The following is a 22,066-nucleotide window of genomic DNA, read 5'->3' as shown; positions in this document are numbered from 1 at the left end:
AATAGATAAATGAATAAATGTAGAACTGATTATGTCATATTCATGACCAAAATGTATATACATATTTATATATCTCATCATTTATTTGTACTTATGCCACGTTAGATAAATACATAAATATAGAGCTAATTATGATCTTTTTCATGACCAGAATGTCTACATATATATGTCATGATTTATTTGTATGTATTTATTTATACTTGTCATGTTTAGTCCTGCATACTAATCAATTTACTTGATTTATTTTACACATATATTTTTCAATATATATTATGTGCCTGTAGCAATTGTTTGATTAGCCCTTAATCATTGCTATTTTAACAATTACACCAATCATTTGTACTATTCACCACTAAGTGAAAGGTTTGGTCAGCATTTCACGATTAGGTTGGGAGAAAACCGAAGGTTTCATACCTACTGAATGGAGAACCATCTATCATACAAATGAACGGACCAATCTTATAATAGTGCCTTTTTATATCACCATTAATAAATATTGTTTTAGATGCTTTTGTTCCACCTCAAAAATAAGGGTACCTGCAAACACACATTCACACACGTGCACAATTTTTGCTTGTCATCTCAAACAAACTGCTTCTTTCCGAACCATGCTGCTCTGAGATCTTAAAAACTTGGGTTTGTGTCTATTTGGCATCTATTTGTGTCTATCATCATCATCATCGTCGTCGTCATCATCATCATCGTCATCATCATCATCATAATTTATATTTAAATACCTTTTTAATGTTCCTTGAAGTTTTGAGATGAACAGGCATTACACCAGATTGGAGATAATATAACAGCACTAAGGTCTACACATACATACATTTTCTACACCGTTAAAGTAGAGTTTCTACATAATTTTCCTCATTGAACCTCTTCTATGCACAAAGGAGAAAAAAAAAACATTAAAAAGCATTTACATATACACCTTTCTTTACTGCTTCACGTGTAGTTTCATTGTCAACTCCACATAATTGTACAGTTACGGTATAATGTCATAAATTACATCATCATATACAATTCAGAAAGCGCGGATCCACTGCACGCTTAATATAGGTTAACGATTCCATTGCAATTAAGATACATTTAAATACAGTATGGATGCTTAGGTACATTTCGCTTGACTGTTAATACTGGGTGCAACTGTAAATGTTAGCCTCACTTCTGATTGGTATGAGTAGAGGACCTTGGAAAAACATCCTTTTCTTGACGTCACACTACGCTCAGTGTAACTTCCATTGAACTTTTCCTTCCATCCTGCATTTTTAACACTGGCATCTCACTATAAAATGCTGGCAACAGAACCCCTCTCCTGTATTCTTAGCTTTGACTTCAGACATTAATTTCTCTGAATATCATATGCAGGAATAACTGACATAGATGGTATGAACCAATCAGCACATCCAAGCTCCAATCCACGACCAATCAGAGTGAAGCAATTCATTAGAACAAAATTCTTGATTGTGATGTTCAAGCACCAAGACTAAAGACAACTGGCTTTGAATTATTAATAAACAAAAATAAACTGTGTAAAGTTTTTATGTACATATTTAACCAATAAATAGTCTAACAATACTTATACAGAATGAACTCATGTTTTCCCAGTCTGGCCGACCAGATGCACTGATATTCTAAAATTTGAACATCTCTTTTCAGGTGCCATGGTAATTAACCGTTAATTAATTATTAATTAATAACCTGAACCAACCACATTAAAACCGTTTTAGACATCCCCGAGACATATTAACATTTATGCAAGGCAGCCTGGATGGCAGATAAGGATTCATACACTAAGTCCTAGAAATATCTGAAATATCCCATTTTTCCCAAATAAGCAAGGGGAGTGTATGGAAAGACAGATGAGGTGAATGTGACAAATGCAGAGAGGCGATGAGGAGAAAGACGGTGAATCGAGGAACAGCTGAAATAATCACAACGAGTTTCAGTCACATGGGGAGAGGCCACAAAAAGTACCGTCTAGTACCATGGCCAACAACAATCAGGCGAGTTAGACACACTAGACGGGGCTAAGCTGTGTCGGCTTTGAAAACAGGTCGTGGGGGGTCGAATTTTCGTTGTTACTTCGGCTCAGTTTTGACGGCTGCTGAAAGTGTGCTCAGCTTTTGGGCTTTGCTGTAGCGAGTCACCCCATGCCACATATCTTGGTTCTGTGTGGTCCTCTCCCCGGGCAGCGGACATCCCAGCTGGATGTGGCACCGCCGTCGGACTCACTACCCTTGTTTCACTTGGACGATAGGTGGGTCTGGTAATGAGTTTGTGGTTGTAGCAGTATGTGTGCTTCAGCTTACATTTATTGGGTTTACACAGCGTTACTGCGAGCGTTCTGCATTGTTCGATAAAGGACGTGAATGACAGAGAAATGCTGGGGATTAGCAAGGGGCTAAACGGAAACTGCTAATCGACGAACCAGTGGTTCGGCAATGTTGAGGAGACATTCCAACATAACCTCCCAACTGCAAAGCTGACAGAAGCAACAGAATTTCAAAAGACTGCCAGGTAATGAATGGGACACAGGAAAAACAGCACCTGTAGATGATGGATGTACAACAAAAATGGCAACACGAGACAGGATGACGATGCTCAAGCTGTCGCAAAGGCGACAACATCCGCCCCCCGTGGAAGGGAAATGCCGTTGTCACATGTCACACTACATGACAAGTGATATTACATCACTGAAATGCACATTATACAGTTAGCAAAGCTCATGCCACGACACGGGGAGCAAAAGGTGCGCAGTAGGGTACCCTCTGCTGGCAGGAGTATGAAACAATAAGCACATAGCAAAACAATGACCAGTCAAAGTAAAAATAAATCTCATTGCATAGCGTTTTTTTTTTTTTGTTTGTTTTGTTTTACTGCTTCAAACGCTACACTGAATTACCACTGCAACAATAAGGACTGTACACGCATAGCATCCAGACTGCTACAACAAAATGTCGTCAAATATGCACAGTGCACGTCGAACAGCTCATTCCGGCTATTCTAGCTTTCTCTGACTACATAATACTCATTGTTATAGGAGAACATACCGCTACATAAAAGTCATATCAGCTGCACAAAATTCATATTGAACACAGCTACACAAAATGCAGAACGTCTCCCTGCCCTTGCATCAATGGTCGTTTGTTGGTATACATATGGTTTATGCTTAGTTTTTAATTAGCGTTTTTTATTTTTTATTCACCCCCCACCCCCCAGAGATCGAATAAATTTATTCATTATATATACTGTCTTTTTTATATACTAAGATTAAGACTGCTCGGCACGGTTGTGTGGCAAAGAAAAGTGTTGCTTGTGAGTCTCTGGCTATACGGAGTATGATTGGACGGTCCAGCCTAAGCCGGCCCCCAGAGCTGGGCGGGGCAGACTAGATGGGCTCTACGTAATTGGCTGGGTATAAGCCCAGCTGCCCGTTGTCTAGGCGACCTTTGCACCAGCCTTGTTCATCCTCATCCTCGAGCTTGGTCAGTTCGTCTCCTACAGGGAGACAAAAGAGGAGAAAACCCATCAGCGTGTTCTCAGTGGAGTCAACAGCAGAATCAACCCGAGCTGCTTTACTGCCTAAAACCAGGACTCATTCATACTAAATCTTCCTACAGTATGTACACTCCATACTGATTTAATTTATTCCCCCCCAAACCAAAGTTCCAATATCATTTGGGCTATCGCATTCACATTCCATTCCTGCTCAACCCTCCAATTCAGTAAACATGTTAATTCTTTACAGATGCTTTCTGCTTTTGTTCCATCTCTGCTCTTGATTCCATATGTATGCTGCAGAGTAACTGGAACTAATTACCAGTAGCCATTAGGGAGTGTAACGGTACACGTATTCAAACCAAAATTTTTCGGTACAGGTCTTTCGGTTCGGTATTCACAAGTACCGAAGGAAGGCAGCAAACGAGGAACCTGTTTGTGTGTTTCCTCCGAGCAACATTCGGAGACGGGAAGAAGCCGCGTCACTACAGTACGTCCTAATGTGATGCTGGAAGTTGGTAACACGACTACAGGTACAGCACAGGTATTTTTCTAAATGCTGCACCTTAATGGATATTTATTTTGTTATACTTTGTACTTTTTGAGACAATATTTGTGTTGCACAGTTACTGAAAGCTGCTAATGTGAATGCAGTACAGATCAGGTACAATAAATTTTCTAAATGCGCACCTTAATGGATGTTTATTTTATTTTTAATTACTTGAGAGAACATTCATTTTGATTTACTTTTAAGTAAATTTTAGTTTTTTATAAGTAGGTTGCAAAAGTACTGACAGAGACTATTTAGTTAAGAAAGACAGTCATACTTTGTTCAGTAAACCACTGCTGATTAAAGAAGAAGCAATGTTTGTTTGTTTGTTTGTTTGTTTGTTTGTTTGTTTGTTTTAACTCCTGTCGTATTGATAACATACCAAACCGAGGTACGTACTGAGCCGTGATTTTTATGTACCATTACACCCCTAGTAGCCACACAAAACAGCACCAAGGAGAAAACGCCTACTGGACCACTTATGAGCTGATGGCTTAAAAGAAGGCTAGAGTGTAATACAAAAAATTAGCATTAGGCTAAGAGTTGTCAGTCAGAATCAATCATTTAAACGTGCCATGCTTCCTTGTGGTATGAACTGATGTGCAATCTATTAATTTCTCAGCCCGAGACAGATGGATGAGGAAATGCTTCTCAGTATCCATGTGCTGATATGATCCCCTGCTTTGGTGAGAGTTAAGGCATGTGGTGGAACCACAGCTGATTCTAGCATTTCTTTTTTAAGATTGGAGGACATTAGAGAGGCCGTAATTCATACAGGGCGGCCGACCTTATCATTATCCAGTTATGTGTTTTGAATCGGTGAGTGACATGGGAGGGGGCACTCCAAGAGCCAATCGGCTTTCAGTGGGTCCGCCCCTGCATATAACCATTGGTGGAGTTAAAGCAGGGCCTCAGACATGGTCTGGCACTTGTGATGCTACATTGATGTAAGTTATCTCCCGTGGCTATGCTGTTAGAATACTGTTCTGCCATAAGGATTAGTCAAAACTCTGCAAATATCTGGTTTGTGCACCAGGGGCTTCAGCTTCTGTGTGACGGCTGATCCCACCCTACCGGCTTTGAAGCTCAGCTCGTCCTGCTCTTGCCCATCGTAGTCATAGAGAGCCCGCACGCGGACGCCCTTCTCGCCACCGCTGGCCGACTCCTCGTCGAAAGGGTTGGTGCCCCCGTTGGTCTCATTGCCCGAATGGGAGGCCGGCTGCTCGTCGTCTGACCATTCGGCAGAGTAAGCCTGGTTTTTCTCGTAGCTGCTCACGCTGTGGGCAGAATGAGAGCTGAGAATAACAATCTGAAGGCTTAATGTGCCTTGAGGACGAAGCACAGTGTCGGATGGGCATCAGTGGTCCGCAGCAGCTATCTAAATGTGCCAAGTTAATAGGAGTGAATGTAAAGTCCATCTGCCCACAGACAGTGCACATTTTTGCTCCACTATGGAAGGGAGCAAAAATGTGGGCTGTCCAGCAGGGAGCTTGGAGGGAGCAAAAACGTGGACTGGCTGTGGGTCCCCGAGAACCGGATTGGGAAACACTGATGTAGAAAGCCTGATTGTGAACTGTACCATGTGACACAGGGGTAGAAGGCGTGGGGATAGCAAAACGGTGGAGAGGAACGAAACAAAAGAGAAACACAGGAAAAGCGATAGATTTTCATGTGTTGGAAAGAATTACACCTGGATGCAGGATCAGGTGTCAGCGACTGGGGTTCAGGGAGTAAAAAGAAACCCACTTTATATTCTCCACACAGGTGAATCACATGACCTGTCAGCTGACTTGACCACATGACCACAGCCCGCCATGTTACGCTGGTGAGCCAGAAGCAGTATTTACTGCTTACCTGCCCCGATCTCCACCCTGTGCCACCACATGCTCTGTCCCTGGAGTGTTGGGGGCCCCATCAGCTTTCTTGGGTTTCTCCCGCTTGGGGATGGTGTTGGGGACATCTGGGTTGTACTCCTTGGGGACAGAAGCCCATGAGATAAAATGTAGGACACAAACCATGAAGTGTAATTTATGCACAAAATTGGATCACTGTGGTTTGCACAAGTTAAGGAATTAAATAAAACTAGAACGTTAACACAAAATCTATGTCTAACAGAAACACAGAAAATCTTATTATATTACTGGCAAACAAAATACCTTATATGAGGTTAAGAAAAAATTACAGAGGTGCAGAATTCGATGGTGGCCATGCAACTTCCAAGCACTATGGTGTAAGAGCAGCATACCTCAAACTGAGGCCAGTTCATGTGCATGCCCGGGCCGTGGTTGTTGCTGAACCACCTCAGGTCTTCCTGCGCGCTGGCAGAGTTGATGGTGCGCTCCAGCTCTCGGTAGACAGTGGCGTAGCTGCAGGGCGGCAGACCAGAAACATCTCTGTGCTTTGAGATAATGGGATGCTGGTTAGCAAAATGCACCCCAGCCTTCTCTATAACAAAACACACTCCACTTGGATCTGCCAACCATTGCTTGTCTTTGTATTAAGACATGAGGATAAAGTGTATAAAAAAGGGGCCATATTCCATGATTTTTTTGACAAGTTATTTTGTGAAAAACTGAATAGAAGGATGCAGATTTGTGTCGTTACACCCGACTGTATTTCAGCAGAGGGTAGTAGGATGCTTCCTGGAAACATGGAACCAAAGAATGTCTTCATGCACCATTTATAGAACCAATTTAGTTGAGAGTAAAGTCTACAGACAGTGAAAGTTATAATAAAAGTTCAAGTGGCCTGCAGGGTTGGGGAGCCAACCTCTGGTTCTCCGTGAGGTTCAGATGCCGCTTGATGTCCAGCAGGACCTCCTTGAGGAAGCTCAGCCTCTTCTCCTCAAACTGTTGGCACTGTTCAAACACCTGTTCCATATGTTCCATGTACTGCGGCGTACACTTATTCAGCTCGTCCAGGGTCTTCTCGTACTTCTCTTTGGCCTACAAGAGGCGAAACGTGGTCTCACGTCATGCCAGGTGATGAGCAGGGGTCCGGCCTGACCCCTGACAGTGTAAATAAGCATTAAAAAAATGCAACTCGACATATAATGCAAACAGAAGAGGTCAGGGCTTCAACATTAGAATGACTAAGAAGTGTGACCTAAGCGATTTTGAATGTGGCGTGATTGTCAGTGTTAAAAACAGTGGTTCCAGCGTCGGAGAAGCAGCTGCTTTCCGGGCATTTTGACACACTACAGTGTCTAGAGTTTACAGGAAATGGTGCAACAAGCAAAAAAGCATCCAGTCAGCAGAGACTGTCTGGGTGGAAATACCTTGTTAATGACAGCGGTCTGAGGAGAAGGGTGATGACTGTCACAGCTACAAAAATAACAGCTGGTACAACAGTGGTGTACAGAAAGGATTCTCCAAATGCAATATTTGTCCAAAGTTGTACTGGTTCTGGAAGCAAAAGCGAGTCCTGCTTGATGCCAGCTAGATGTACTTAATACGGCGGCCCCTGAATATACGTTTCCTTTTAGAAAACAATTGGGTTTCTATATCAAGATTAAAATTTGATATAATGGAAAAGATACCGTGGCTGTGAATCTGGGTATTGTTTTGATAACTCAAGGTTAAATGGATTATATACAGAGACGGGGGCTATAGGTTAATGAATTGGCCCGCAGTAAATTAAGGGTATGAGTTTCAGGATGCTCTTGTCTTCCGTAGAGGTGACCAAGTCAAGGACAAAATGGTGACATCACAGGGGGAGGTTCCAGAGAGCATAACCTGTTGTAAATCAATTACTTAATAAAAAGTCTAAAGGAAAGGACTGGATTTACCAAAGCTTAAACACCTTTAAAGCGATTGGATGGTTCTCATTTCAGTTGACTCTGGTTCTCATATACATTTAGACTGCACTGCATTGTTATGTAACACCTTTTTGATATGATTTCCCAAAAGATATTCTTTACACCTTAATGCTAATCGATCCTTAGGATTTGTCACCCCACTGTACAAGGTTTCCATGTTGTTTATATATTCTTCCATTGCAGTTATATAAGGCTCTTTACATGCAGCAATGAATGAATCAATTGATTATGAATCAGTTTAATATAAATAGTAAAACGTCGTACAGACTGTTGGGCTTTTTTTGAGACTGTGGCTTCACACGAGGAATACCGCGGTAACTCTCTGCTTACTGCCCCGCTATACCTGCCCCGGGTTGCCCACCTTCTGCACATCCTGCTTGCACTTGTCCACCTTCTCGTGCAGCTTCTTCTGCTGGTCTGGGGTGACGGACGCCTCTGCCTTGCTGTTGGCCTCCCGGGAGGCTGCAAGCTTCTCCTCCTTACAAGCCATGTGGTAAACCTTCTTGGCCGCTTCCATCTACACGGGGAAGTGGGTGACGTCACTGCGAGATCGTTTGCTATGTAAATGAGATCGCTGAGCCTCAACTCCAGGGGATCCAGTGTCTGTTTTGGTTTAGTTATAGCCGCTCACTAGAGCACTCAGTAATTCACAGAGAAAAATGAACTATGATTAATGGTGCATATTTTTGTTGAGGGTTTAGTGCCTAACCATTGTTGCATGGGCACAATAAGTTCAATAAATAAATAAGCAAAGCTACTACTGATTTTGTGTTTGCTATATTAAAGTAATCTAAAGTGACTAAATGTTTTCCCATCAATAAAATACACCCTCAAGCCCCCTCACAAACAAATGAAAAACAAATCAATATCTGGAAAAAGTCTTAGTGCTCAGTAATAAATGTGCCAAAAGTGCCTAAACCTTAAGCAAATCAGATAATTTCTTTCTCACACCAAGATTTCAATGCAGTTGATTCAGAGTGATTTATGTCTACGAGGGCAGATGAAGTAAGATGGCTACATTCCCAATAGGGTATTTTCACAGACCACAGCCTCTCTAACCTGAACGCTACTCTGCTTGTTGACTGTTTTACATCAGGGCGATTTTACAGAAACCTCATTGTACGCAGTATGTGAGAGGATTAACCGTGAATTACTCAAGAAAACCCAATTAGGCCGCGGTTTAATAGCCTCACAGTCAAAGCACTGCCCCGTAGAATGGACCTCTCTACTCTAAGCTGATTTACATGCATGACTCCAACCCAGACGTCCTCAGGAAAACAGAGAATCTTTGTTAAGATCTGGTTCCACTTAGCTCACAAGTAGGGTGCACCATGTCACTCTGTGTACTGTATCATGAAGCAATTTGTAAAAGTAAACATTGCTAGAAAACTGAATTTGGTAACACTTTACTTGACAGGGCACAAATACTTAGTAGTAACTCTGTTGCTACCGAAGTACAAATCATGAACAAATATAGGCTGGGTTGCTATACAAATATAGTCGCTACTTGAGATAAAGTATGATTTATTAATGGCGAATAAACATCAGTATTTCATTCATGTTATTCATTACTTGGTCCTTCAGTAGTTCACGAAGGTTTCCAGAATGAACAGATCACTACTAATATTGAGATAAAAGATGCATTCCAATTCATTAGTGACGAACAAACATGAGATCAGTAAGTAAATACAGCTTTGTTTGTGGTTAATTAATACATAAGTAACAGCATAATACCACATTATTTGTGCCCCGTCCCGTAAAGCGTTACCCCGTATTTTATTTACAGATGACCTTGTCCTTGAGGCCATGATGTCAACGATGGCCCAACAACCTGCAGCTAAAGCGTTGACCCTCTCACCTCCTTGAGCTTCTTGGCCCAGGGTTTCTGGGCCTTCTTGAAGCCCTCCTCGGCCTCTTTGGCCTCCTTGTATCCACCCATCATCTGCTTGTGGTAAGAGTCTTTCTGCCAGTTCTTGATCTTCTCAAAGTCCTCGTTGAGCAGACCATTCTTCACCTCCTGGTGCAGCTCGCTTACCTTGTCCGCCTCTATTGTCATCGCCAACCAGGCACGCTCCACTGTGCCATACTGTGGCCCTGGAATGATGGAAAGTGTGGCACACGGGCTGACAGTTTAGCCAAAAGGCAGAATAACATACAAAAGTCACATCAGCGTCGGACATAATCAGAGAGACAGAGCGAGGCAGGTGTTTGCGGATGTCAGCCGCGAGCATGAGCTAGAGGAATTCTGGGAATCCTTTCTTGGTCAGTCTGTTTCCTGCAGCTAATTATAAACAAGGCTGTATAATTATCTTGAATATTCATCCAAGGTCATTAGAAGACACATAATTGTTGTTAGGCTCAAAGGAGAGAGAATATATCCTAAATACATGTATATGGCTTGCATGAAATGTTTCTTTGGAAAAGCAGAACCAGTCACCTGGCAGTCACCTGATAGTCACCTGACAGTCACCTGGCAGTCACCTGATAGTCACCTGACTCATCCAGATGCCCACTATTCATAAACCACATGTAGAAACACCATCTTGAATATGAATATATGAATACAGGCATTAAAAAGAGGGTGACATGATGATTCAGAGGGTTGTGCTGTAGCCACACACCTCTAGGGTTAGGGGTTTGAATCCCGTCTCTGTTCTATGTGTGTAGAGATTGCATGTTCACTGTCTGTTATCTTCCCCCTGTTATCTCTGGGTGCTTCAGTTTCCTCCCAAAGACATGCAGTTAGGCTAATTGTCGTCTCTGAATTGTGTGTGTCTGGAGTTGCCCGTGATGTACTGTAGGCCTCACTGTAACACTGATCAGGAGAAGCAGTTCAAAGGTAAATTCATTAATGATGGAAGGAGCTTTTAACCCTATAGATCAGGAGTAGGCGTCCGTAATCCTGGAGTGCCAGAATTTTCTATCCTACCTGGTGAGTTACTATCTGTCTGAGATCAGGTGTGGTTCATCAAAGACCAGGTAGGATAAAAACCTGCTGGATACCAGCATTGCAGGATCAGGGTTGCCTACCCCTGCTATAGATAATGCTTCTTGTAAACTACAAGTAAAGTAGTAAAGTTTGCTCCACTCAGCAACAGTTTCAGTTTAGAAAAAAATAAAATTGGCAAAAATACACAGATAGTGGAAATTTCAGAAATCCACACTTCATTCCAAGCCTTGCCCTGGCAGGCAGTTAAAAATAGCCACGCCCACCTTTCTCGATCAGCTGCTTCCATCTCTTGGACCAGTCGGTGAGCTGCTGGCTGTAGGCCTTCTCGATCTTGGAGCGCTCTTGGAGACAGTTCATGAGGTCATTGCACAGGCGATGGCCGTCGTCAATCCGCTTCACAGCACGTTTGTAGTTCCCCACCTGGCGAAACCGGGACAGACCGAGATGTTCACACAGCCCACTCACAGCATCAGGCAAATAATGGCCACTTAGACCAGCCTACAACACAGCAAATAAAGCATAATCACCAGAAAACCAATAAAGTAGCAAAGGAAATTAAGCTCGGCAGTTTAATATTACATGGGCTATTACAGTCATCTTATCGATTTTGTGGTCAAATTGTGACTGAGAAATGGCATATTTAACCCCTACCCAAACCAAATAAACCAGTGTTATCAGCCGATTAATTAATCTATTTGTGATCTATCAAATCAGCTCTGAAAGCTTTGTACTAACAAAACAAGGATTTATATATACAGATAAAATATTGATACTAGTCAAGATAAACCAGATGAAAACTCTTTGAACTGTACATGTGACTAGGAATATTATAGATACAGGGTTTCCCTTTGCAGGGTATCCCTTTGCAGGGGTTAGTGTGTGGCTCAGTGGACTAAGCCTGAGTGCCTGTAATCATAAGGGTGCTGGTTCAAACCCAGCCTCTGTGAGTCCTTAAGCAAGGCCTTTAACCCCCAGCTCCCCGGGCACCCTGATGGGGGGCTGCCTTTTGCAGACAGCTAACTCTGCAAAGAACAAGCAAGTTGAGGGAGGCGTAAGACAATTTTCAATGAAGTATCAATCAAAGATCAAGAAGGGTGTCAATGAAGATGATAGAGAAAAGAAAATAACAATAAACATCCATTTTGGTGACCAAAAAAAAAGAGTGAGTCTCACAATTGACACACAAAGTGAACACTGATCAGTCCAGAGAAAAAAACAGAACAAGTAATTATATGCATTTAAACATGAAACATGCCGAGACACAGCCAATCAATGCAAATAACCCCAGTCACATGATTATCCACCTTGAGATGGCCACACCCCCCACTTCACATTCTTAGTACAGCATGTACTGATGCAAATGAAATGCTCTCTGCCTTTGTACAAAATCAGCAAGTCACTCTGCAGTGCTGCATTTGCTTGGATTCTCAGTGCTGGCCGGCTCCTTCCGTTTCAGTGCCACCTTAAGTCGCATCCCTGCGACTCCACCGTCTCGTACTTAGCAGACATGCCAGTTAATGCAGCACGACGCAGCATGATGGGCGCTCTTGTAAATGCAAGCGGAGTTTTGCGAGAGCGCGAAGACTGGAAGCGAGCAAATGTATGCTGATGGGCATTTTCTTCTGGGAGGGGGTACTCAACCACCCATAATCTACGATATGCTTTTCTGACCCGGTGAAGATGACGTAACTAGCAGATCTGAAGAAAGCTGGGGGAAAGACCCATGGAATAGTGGTCTGCCTGCTGTTCTCACATAAACCTCTGGAGGCAGACCTGAGCCATAAACAAACACCACAGGTCGGGATCCAAAATACATACATGAAAACTTTTCAAGACGGTTACATTGCACTGTCTTTTGTCTTGTCTTTCATTGCACTGCTCTTTTCTCCTTTATTGCACTGTTGTTTGTCCTATTGTCCCACCATGCACCATGTCCCCTTCCCTGCAACTGTGGCAGGAGAATTTCACTGTATTCCTCAGACCATGTGATAACTTGAACAGTTTATGCCCTGATATGCTATATTATGAAAGTGGTTGTGGTTCCAATGCTCTGATATATCTGCGTGGTAACAGCCAAAGTCCTTCAATTAATTTAGCTTAAATTAGCTCTTTTTAACACTAACGTAAAATGTATTTTAAATAGAAATAAATATTCTTCACGTCAAAAATGAGTCCCTAAGAGACATGGCTGATGCTTCAAAGAGGACAAGGAAACCAAAGCGAGCCAAAGTTTTGATCCTTCAGCAGAAAGAGAGTAACCTGTTGGTTATTAGCACAGACAGATTGGGGGTTGGTTAATGTTTAAGTAGAGCAAATCTTCTTCATGTTTGGACAGAGTTCATCGAATCCACCATGTACAGAAGTTATACATAGACCTGCGCAGGTACATGTAAGTGTTTCACCCACGTCGTCATGAGAAGTAACAGTCCCCACCAGTTTACGGCTGACTCATGTTACGTCTGGCTTCCTGCTCCTGTAACCACCTTCACACATAAGTCAAAAGCAAACCGAGTGACAAGGAGAGACTCTTAGATTTGTTGAGATGCTTCCTGAGTTGATTTGTATCTGTCTTGGTAGCATCCATACTAACAGACATGCTGACTATGGTAACAGAAGTCCGGCGCTTCCGAGAGCCTTTAGTTCTGCAACCCAGAGCTATTGTGTTTTGGGTTCTGATGCTGGAAAGTTAGTAGTTACCGTCAGGGTATCTAGGAGACCACTGCCATCACTGCGATTATCTGAGTTAGCTTTACAGGTCCTGCTTTCCGAACAAGTAACGAGTTACCCAAGGAAGCTTAGCGTCTTATCAGTGGTAACAGTGCCACGGTTGTACCTCCCAAAAGCTGTCTGTCGCTTCCTCAAGGCCAGCGGACTCGTCGTAGGAGCCGGACATTTTCCTGGATGTGGAGGCGTGAGCTTGGAGCTGGACGTGTCTGGGATGGAGCGAGACTCTTCATGCACTGGGACAGAGGAAGGAGGACAGCAGCCATTAGAATGTAGGCAATCCAGACGAACGAGACACTGTAAATCAGAGGTTCGCAAACTATTTCCATTTAAAGGTTGACTACATTCTACAAAATAAAAAATTAAATGTGTTGCATTCATTAATGCTACGTGATTGGCTAGTTTTGTTGGGGGTGATTAGCATGTTAGCACAGCATCAGCCTTTCCTGTGCTAACATCAGTTGCAGTGTAAAATACCAAATAAACAAATCTGGGATGGAGCATATTCTCTCTCCAGATCGTGCTTTTATAGCCAACCCAAATTTGCTGGACAATTCTTGAAGTATGACCCTAATTTTCAGATTCTCAAATAGATCTGACTTTTCTCAGCCAGAGTAATCCCAATTATTCATTATGGACCCAGGTGACACATTTGCTGAAAGATATCAAAGAAGCTTCTAAAATGACTCTGCAACTGGAAGGTTTCCTGAGCCTAACTATACTGAGAATAGCTCAGAAAATGAAATGAATCCTTCAAATGCTGAGTCATTTCATCATAAACAGAAACAAACTAATACAGATCATATTTTATATATGTGAGTTGGACCCTGTTACAAACTGCACAATTAGCATCATCATCAACTAAACCACGGTTACGTTAGCTGGGTACCGGGCTGAAGCCTGGCTGCCGGGCTGAAGGAGAGTGGGTGGGTGTGCCTTTGGTTGCTATGATACCAAAGCCCAAGTGTGTGACTCACACCCACGTGAGCCTAAAGCCAAAAGCGTGCTTGGGAGCCGACCGACAGCTGGTGAATTTCCAAAGAAATGCAGCCAAACAGAGGCTGTCTGGCTGATCTTCAGCCCTGCACAGGCTCTTAGAGGGAGTAAATACTGGGAACATGGCTGTTAACACCAGAAAGATGGGAAACAGGACATGTTTGTGTTTTTGGAGTCAAGAAAGACATCCCTCTGTACAGTGGGCTATGGGAGGGGGCATGGACAGAAGGTCAGGTGACAGGTCACTCACTTCACCTATTTTGCATCCCCAATCCTAATGCAGCATTGATGCTTTTTCCTCCCGCCCCAGTAAACACTCCCTGACCCTTCTGTCTGACCCCTCCCTCGGCTGCTGTCCCCGGTGAACCAAAATCCACTTGGGATTTTGTGTGTCTGTTTCCTCCCAAATCAGAGTGGAATGGATGTCTTTTATTTCCATCTATCCACTCCTTTCCCCAAACGAGGTCTCTGTTCTTCCCTCCCACCCCCATATCGCACGGTTCTGTTTCCCCGGGTCAAATCTCATTCATTATTGTTCTTGTCTATCACCCTTGACGACCGCCACGTCTTAATTGACCTGAACAGTTGCCTGAACAAAAATGGGTAGCGGGGTCCTCAGCAAAATGCTGGATGTTTTCAGGATGCTGATGTCAGGGAATCTAAGGAATTTTTAAGAAAAAGGTACAACAGTTTACAAGATTTCTTCCTGTGTCTCCTGTGCTGGAAATGCAGAGTTCTTATTTACGGTCGTCCACTGGACCCCTTAGTATCAGTGTCCACGGCTGTTGTGTTTTTTACAGTGAGTGTATTCGCTTTTTTCCATTTCACTTTTGTATTTGTTCTCGAGGAGCTGACATGGACTTTATGTAATAAGGAATTGATTCATTTACTTTGTAACCTTCACTCAAATATAAAATAATGTTCTGTGATTGTATCTTGTGCATCTCCTGATGACCGGTGTTGCCTGGTGTCTGTCTGTAAAGGTGTGAGTTTTGCTATAACATGGGTGACGGTCAAACTTTCTTAGAAGCAAAATGGTATCATGCTTCTTCTATGAGCTGTCTGGACAGCTTGAACTTGCTGTGCAATCCGCCCTTGTTTTAACTGTTTATTCTAGTCAGGGTCAGAGGAGGCCTGGAGCATAACACAGAGAGCTAAGGTAACATGGCTGGGGTACAGTCTGGGTGGGATGCCAGTCCATCACAGGGCACAGGGCTGGGGTACTGTCTGGGTGGGGTGCCAGTCCATCACAGGGCACAGGGCTGGGGTACAGTCTGGGTGGGATGCCAGTCCATCACAGGGCACAGGGCTGGGGTACAGTCTGGGTGGGATGCCAGTCTATCACAGGGCACAGGGCTGGGGTACAGCCTGGGTGGGATGCCAGTCCATCACAGGGCACACGGCTGGGGTACTGTCTGGGTGGGGTGCCAGTCCATCACAGGGCACAGGACTGGGGTACTGTCTGGGTGGGATGCCAGTCTATCACAGGGCACAGGGCTGGGGTACAGCCTGGGTGGGATGCCAGTCCATCACAGGGCACACGGCTGGGGTACTGTCTGGGTGGGGTGCCAGTCCATCACAGGGCACAGGGCTGGGGTACAGCCTGGGTGGGATGCCAGTCCATCACAGGGCACACGGCTGGGGTACAGCCTGGGTGGGATGCCAGTCCATCACAGGGCACACGGCTGGGGTACTGTCTGGGTGGGATGCCAGTCCATCACAGGGCACAGGGCTGGGGTACAGTCTGGGTGGGATGCCAGTCCATCACAGGGCATAGGGCTGGGGTACAGCCTGTGTGGGATGCCAGTCCATCATAGGGCACAGGGCTGGGGTACAGTCTGGGTGGGATGCCAGTACATCACAGGGCATAGGGCTGGGGTACAGTCTGTGTGGGATGCCAGTCCATCACAGGGCACAGGGCTGGGGTACAGTCTGGGTGGGATGCCAGTCCATCACAGGGCACAGGGCTGGGGTACTGTCTGGGTGGGGTGCCAGTCCATCACAGGGCACAGGGCTGGGGTACAGTCTGGGTGGGGTGCCAGTCCATCACAGGGCACAGGGCTGGGGTACAGTCTGGGTGGGATGCCAGTCCATCACAGGGCACAGGGCTGGGGTACAGTCTGGGTGGGATGCCAGTCTATCACAGGGCACAGGGCTGGGGTACAGCCTGGGTGGGATTCCAGTCCATCACAGGGCACAGGGCTGGGGTACTGTCTGGGTGGGATGCCAGTCCATCACAGGGCACAGGGCTGGGGTACTGTCTGGGTGGGATGCCAGTCCATCACAGGGCACAGGGCTGGGGTACAGTCTGGGTGGGATGCCAGTCCATCACAGGGCATAGGGCTGGGGTACAGTCTGTGTGGGATGCCAGTCCATCATAGGGCACAGGGCTGGGGTACAGTCTGGGTGGGATGCCAGTACATCACAGGGCATAGGGCTGGGGTACAGTCTGTGTGGGATGCCAGTCCATCACAGGGCACAGGGCTGGGGTACAGTCTTGGTGGGATGCCAGTCCATCACAGGGCACAGGGCTGGGGTACAGTCTGTGCGGGATGCCAGTCCATCATAGGGCACATACATAGACCATCATAGACAATCACAATCTTGCTCAGTTTACAGTTTAGATATCAATTAATTGCATGTTATTGGGCTACAGGTGAAAGCTGGATAACCTACAAGAAACCAACTCAATACTGCGAAAGTAGGCAAACACCACGGACAGAGTCAGGATTTAAACTCCGAACCTGCAGATGTGAAGAAGCTACCCTTGGAGCTACTGTGCATTCTGAGTAATTTTATGTACATATTATTATTATTATTGTTGTTATTATTGATGAGGCAGGCTTGTGATTTCCCAAACATCCACGCTTGTGAACATTCCACATTCCGTTATACTGTTACTGTGAGTCGTTTCCATTTATTAGGACGTTAATGTTATTGACAATGCTCAAAAGCAATAGCAGCATGCTGTGTGCTGGGGATGAAAGCTGTGCTTTAGGGAAGGTCTGTAAAATCATTAGATTGGCTTAATCGATGAAAAATGGCTGACCTTTGTGTAGAATGAACAACAAGAAATCCCAGGCCCACCAACGCTGCATTCAGATCAGCCGTTGCTCTTTAGGTTCAAGTCGCAGTCAGACACGCACCCTGACGTGCTCCACAACATTACAGCCTTGCTCGCAATTCCAGTTTCAGAGGAATTTGATTGTTATTGTAATCTTATTGCCTGGAGCCATTTTTGCAAGCAAAGAACAGAAGGAATCATGTTCTGCCAAAGGCGGGAAGTTTGATAGGGAAGTATTTCTTGGAGGGAGGAAGCCTGAGAGACTGGGGGCAGTCAAAGGACCTGAGAAAGGTACAAAACACTTTTAAGATCTCAGTGTGATCATGTCACAGCTGTACAGAAGAATGCACCTACAAAAGACCAACAATGATTAAACTGATTATCGGGCAGCCAAGCCATAGATACTTCCAGATGCCCAGGAACGAAGAATCTAAAAGGCATGAACGACTTCTTCCCATCTTGGGATCTAGGCCAGGTGCTGACTGAGATACGAAAACATAATCAAATCCTCTGACAAGAATCAATCAGTATAAGCTAGTCCTGAAGACTCCCTGTCCAACTGTGACAGAAGACGCGCATTTTTTTGTAATTATGCTATGGAGTATGCCGGTCAGAACCAGTCCTAACCAAAGAGGCATGACCCTCGGTCCCCCTCACAAGCTGGCGCCCAAGGTAGCTGCCTATGTCACCTATAGGGTCCTGATTCTGGTAACAAATGCAAGATCAGAGACATGGTTGAACCCGTTATCAGGATAAAGATCTGACCAGACCAAACATCAGTGCTGCTGTTTGCGAATCAAAAGGAATCCTGAATCAGAAAGACTAGAATGGAATTTTGGACAATCTTCACCGTGCTTTGAGCCTGTCAGGCAGTCTTGTGGTTTGGTGCAGTGAAGATCTCTCAAAGCAACATATTACAGTGACAAAAAGGCTTCAGTGCAGGAACGTGACGGTGTACAGAGAGGATGGATCCGTAAGGCACTGGGAGTAGTGATGCAGAACAATGAGACACGACGACACATAACAAATTTGCAAAGGTAAAACCTTTGGTCCCGTCATAGCTCTTAATCTCGTGACCTGTGATGGATTTTACTTCAAACCAAGATGCAGCTGAGATGCTGTCTGTACAGTCAGAGCACATCAAGCATTACATGCAGTGGGTTCAACTGCCTGTTTCCGCATCAGTGCAAAAGCACAGCAGACATTTTCAGTAAGAGGCTCGCTTGCTCCTTCATCTACAAGCACCCCCCCCCCCCCAACCACCACCCACCAAGGCCCCAGAGACCGGAAAATCCTCATTACAGGCCTGGAGCTTCATCTCAGATAAAGGAATCCCAAGGAGGAATGCCTGTTATTGCACGCGTGTAAATGTGACATGAAGGGATGCCAACCCAAGATCTCGCTGTTTCTACACGAGTGAAATGGCACCGAGCACAGCAGCATGACTGTTAACTCTGCACCCTTAATGAGGCGAGCTTGGCTCTTCCAGGCTGTGCAGGCCTTCAGACAGCAAAAGGTGCAAAAAAAAATGAAAGGCGAGCTCTTTTTCCAGTTTTCCCACACTGTGTACTGTTCCCCGACACGTTTTACCATTTAGCCCATCCTGAGCAGTATGACTGCACTGTATTACCTGCCTCGCTTGTATGCTGCTCTAGGATAAAAGGTCTGCTAAACAGATACATGTAAATGTATTTAAGTGATTATAAATGTGTGGCTGACCTCCCCGCTAGCGCCGTGTCATGGGAGCAGGCGAAAGCTATAACTCTGTAACTCAGTGTTTCCCAACTCAGTCCTCGGGGACCCACAGTCGGTTCACATTTTTGCTCCCTCCAAGTTTCCTGCCGGAAAGTCCACATTTTTGCTCCCTCCCAGCTCCTGGAGAAAAACGTGGACTGTCTGTGACTCCCTGAGGACCGTACTTGGAATCACTGCTCTAACTACAGCAGACAAACTGTACCACACCTACGAAGACTCTGCTACATGAACAAGGTGAATGAAGGCCATTGTTGAAGTAGAACCTCAGCATCGCTACCCTGATACTTACAGAAGATCATTCCATCCAGGGTGGACCTCAGCCTCATGTCCTGTGCTTTCTGGCCTATTATTTTAATAATATTAAACAGCTCAGCTCATAATTCACGCGTCACCTTAGATACAGGTGTCTCCCTGAAATTAAACGTCGATGCAGTGTTGAAGGGTGCTTCCTACACCTATGTAACATTGCCAAACTATGACATTTCCTTACTACTAAAGACACTGAGAAATTAATTAATGCTTTTGTATACAATAGGTTAGACTGCTGTAATGCCTGTTATCTGGGAGCTCACATTGCACATTAAACACCAATACAGCAGCTCGAATTGTCACCAGGAGCAAGAAGTTCAAACACACAACCCTTGCTCTTAGTTCCCTACACTGGTTTCCTGTTAGGTTCAGGACTGACTTCAAAGTTCTCCCACATATAAGTATATAAGGCACTTAAAGGTCTAGCACCCGCCTACCTAAAAGAATTACTAGAAGTTTACAAGCTGCATCATAAATTAAGATCACAAAATGCAGGTTTCCTGGTCATGCCACATATAAATAAAGTGAAAGTTGGTGGCAAAGCATTCTGCTACAGGGTCCCTATATTGTGGAATGGTTTGCCAGCCTATCTTCAGGATGCCAAATCCGTATTAGACTTTAAATCACATGTAAGTTATCCAGCTTTCACCTGTAGCCCAATGCATAAGACACCATAACTATGGCTGCTGGTGCTGCTGTAAATGCCATTTTAATCTACGATGCTTGTCCATTAATGTGTCAATGTGCTTGCTGACCATCCGTGCTCCCTGCCTCCCCACGTGTTCGAGTCCTGGTTCAGTCCCATGGAGGGGTGCTCTCTCTTCCATTCTTTGTCTTCCCTTTTCCAAATTTTTGTATTATTCTGTATAAATCATGTAGTAATATACTACAACAAAATCATCTAAAGCACCTTGGGCCCACTGTTGTGAAAGGCGGTACATTAAAGTACATTGACCTGAACTGAACTGTAAAGCAGATTTCTTTTCATGTATCCTATGATTATTTCCAGTATGGATTTTTCACGGTGGATTTACAGTATTCTGCTGTTTCACCTGGACGGGGTATAATTCTCAGTTCTGACTGAGCTGAGCTGAAGCTAGTCTGCACCACTGAGATGTTCCCTTGTGTCTTCAATGAACTGCAAACAACGGAAATAAAATATAAGCACTTTGCCTGTGCTGGAGTTCCCATCTGAGCTTTTTTGAATGTAGAATACCTTGCTTTTATATGTTTGTCACTTAATTTTTTAATATTGTATACATTTTACACAATATGGCATTCCTTTGCTGTTCATTAGTGGGGCACAGATATAACACTGAGTTACAATCTACTTCATTACCAGTAAGAGGGTGGCTGGTTCCAGAACCCTTTTTATCTCATCTACAAGTACCAGTTAACCGACACATGTCAGGATTGGTGCCCATCTGTCCCTGTTCCACATGTCTTGTCCCCACTTGTCTTGTCACTAGCCACCTTGTCCTGCTCTGTCATTATTGTGTCTTAGTAGCTGTGGTTGTTTCCTAGTCCTGCTCTTTGTTTTGTTTTGTTCTGTTCTCCAGTTGTGTTTATTTTGTGGTTTCTTTAGTCTGTTCATAATTTTCCTGTTTTGTTTTTGACCTCTCGTGGTCCCTTTATTTTGTGGTTCTCCTTCAGGTTCTGTTCTGCTTGGTAATAACCCCCTTTTTGTTGCAGCTGCTCCATCATCCTTCCCTTTGCCATGCCCTGCCGTAACAACAAATGCATAAACCAGTCACAAAAATCCTCCCCAAATTCACTTCCCCATTCTTCCTCAAAGTTGCCGGCCATGTTGTTGAGGCCTGCCTAGTCATCCAGCCAGACCTTTCCATACTATTAAAGACACTGAGAAATGAATACCTGCTTTTGTATGCAGTAGGTTAGACTACTGTAATGCTCTGTTATCTGGGAGCACAGCAAATATGTTTGTACCCCCATGTCTCCTTAAGAGTAGCCCCTGAAAATCCCTTAGCGAGTCAGGTCCCAGATTCTCAGTGCTGGTGGGGGGGTTCTCCTTTTAGAATGACATGTGGGAGACAACTGGAAGCCTTAATTTAGGGGGTGAAGGGAAGAAGGAAAGGTCACGAGCGACTATTTGGGTCAATTGTATGAAATGAGCTTTTACTGCGATATAGAAAGTGAAAAAGGGAGAGACAGAAAGCAAGAATGATAAATCCTTATATGGTAGTAAACAAAAAGCACATCCTATGATATGCCCTGGTTACCCAATCAAATTACTGGAAGTGTCTCTCACTCCAACACTGCGCAGGGAAGCCCAGGATAACTGAGATAACAGGAAGACACATTAACTGGAAACCTGGGGAGTATGACTGATTCATACATGCATATACAGTAAGAGACTGAATAGCACGTGGGATTTACATA

General features: G+C 44.3%; 2 protein-coding genes across 4 annotated transcripts in view; one reads left to right on the top strand and one right to left on the bottom strand.

Annotated features, from left to right (window-relative positions):
* Positions 1–722: 722 nt before the first annotated feature.
* Positions 723–22,066, bottom strand: part of LOC125747270 (protein kinase C and casein kinase substrate in neurons protein 1-like) — a 54,844-nt gene continuing 33,500 nt past the window's right edge. For all 3 annotated transcript variants that reach the window (XM_049022271.1, XM_049022270.1, XM_049022273.1), the window contains 9 exons: positions 13,652–13,778; positions 11,082–11,238; positions 9,727–9,962; positions 8,230–8,385; positions 6,821–6,996; positions 6,297–6,417; positions 5,906–6,024; positions 5,126–5,328; positions 723–3,501 (listed from right to left, as the gene is read on the bottom strand). In XM_049022271.1, the coding sequence (XP_048878228.1) occupies positions 3,392–3,501; positions 5,126–5,328; positions 5,906–6,024; positions 6,297–6,417; positions 6,821–6,996; positions 8,230–8,385; positions 9,727–9,962; positions 11,082–11,238; positions 13,652–13,711 (1,338 nt within the window). In that variant the 5' untranslated portion in view covers positions 13,712–13,778 and the 3' untranslated portion in view covers positions 723–3,391. The remainder of the gene's footprint in view (positions 3,502–5,125; positions 5,329–5,905; positions 6,025–6,296; positions 6,418–6,820; positions 6,997–8,229; positions 8,386–9,726; positions 9,963–11,081; positions 11,239–13,651; positions 13,779–22,066) is intronic.
* The window catches only part of LOC125747266 (metabotropic glutamate receptor 4-like), a 398,550-nt gene continuing 397,681 nt past the window's right edge, over positions 21,198–22,066 (top strand). Inside the window, exon 1 of the mRNA XM_049022267.1 lies at positions 21,198–21,211. The gene's annotated coding sequence lies outside the window, so the exon portion shown is untranslated. The remainder of the gene's footprint in view (positions 21,212–22,066) is intronic.

Source organism: Brienomyrus brachyistius, chromosome 8 (genome assembly GCF_023856365.1).
Source record: "Brienomyrus brachyistius isolate T26 chromosome 8, BBRACH_0.4, whole genome shotgun sequence".
NCBI lineage: Eukaryota > Metazoa > Chordata > Actinopteri > Osteoglossiformes > Mormyridae > Brienomyrus > Brienomyrus brachyistius.
Note: the sequence above shows the minus strand (reverse complement) of the source record. Positions and strands in the feature narration are given on the sequence as shown.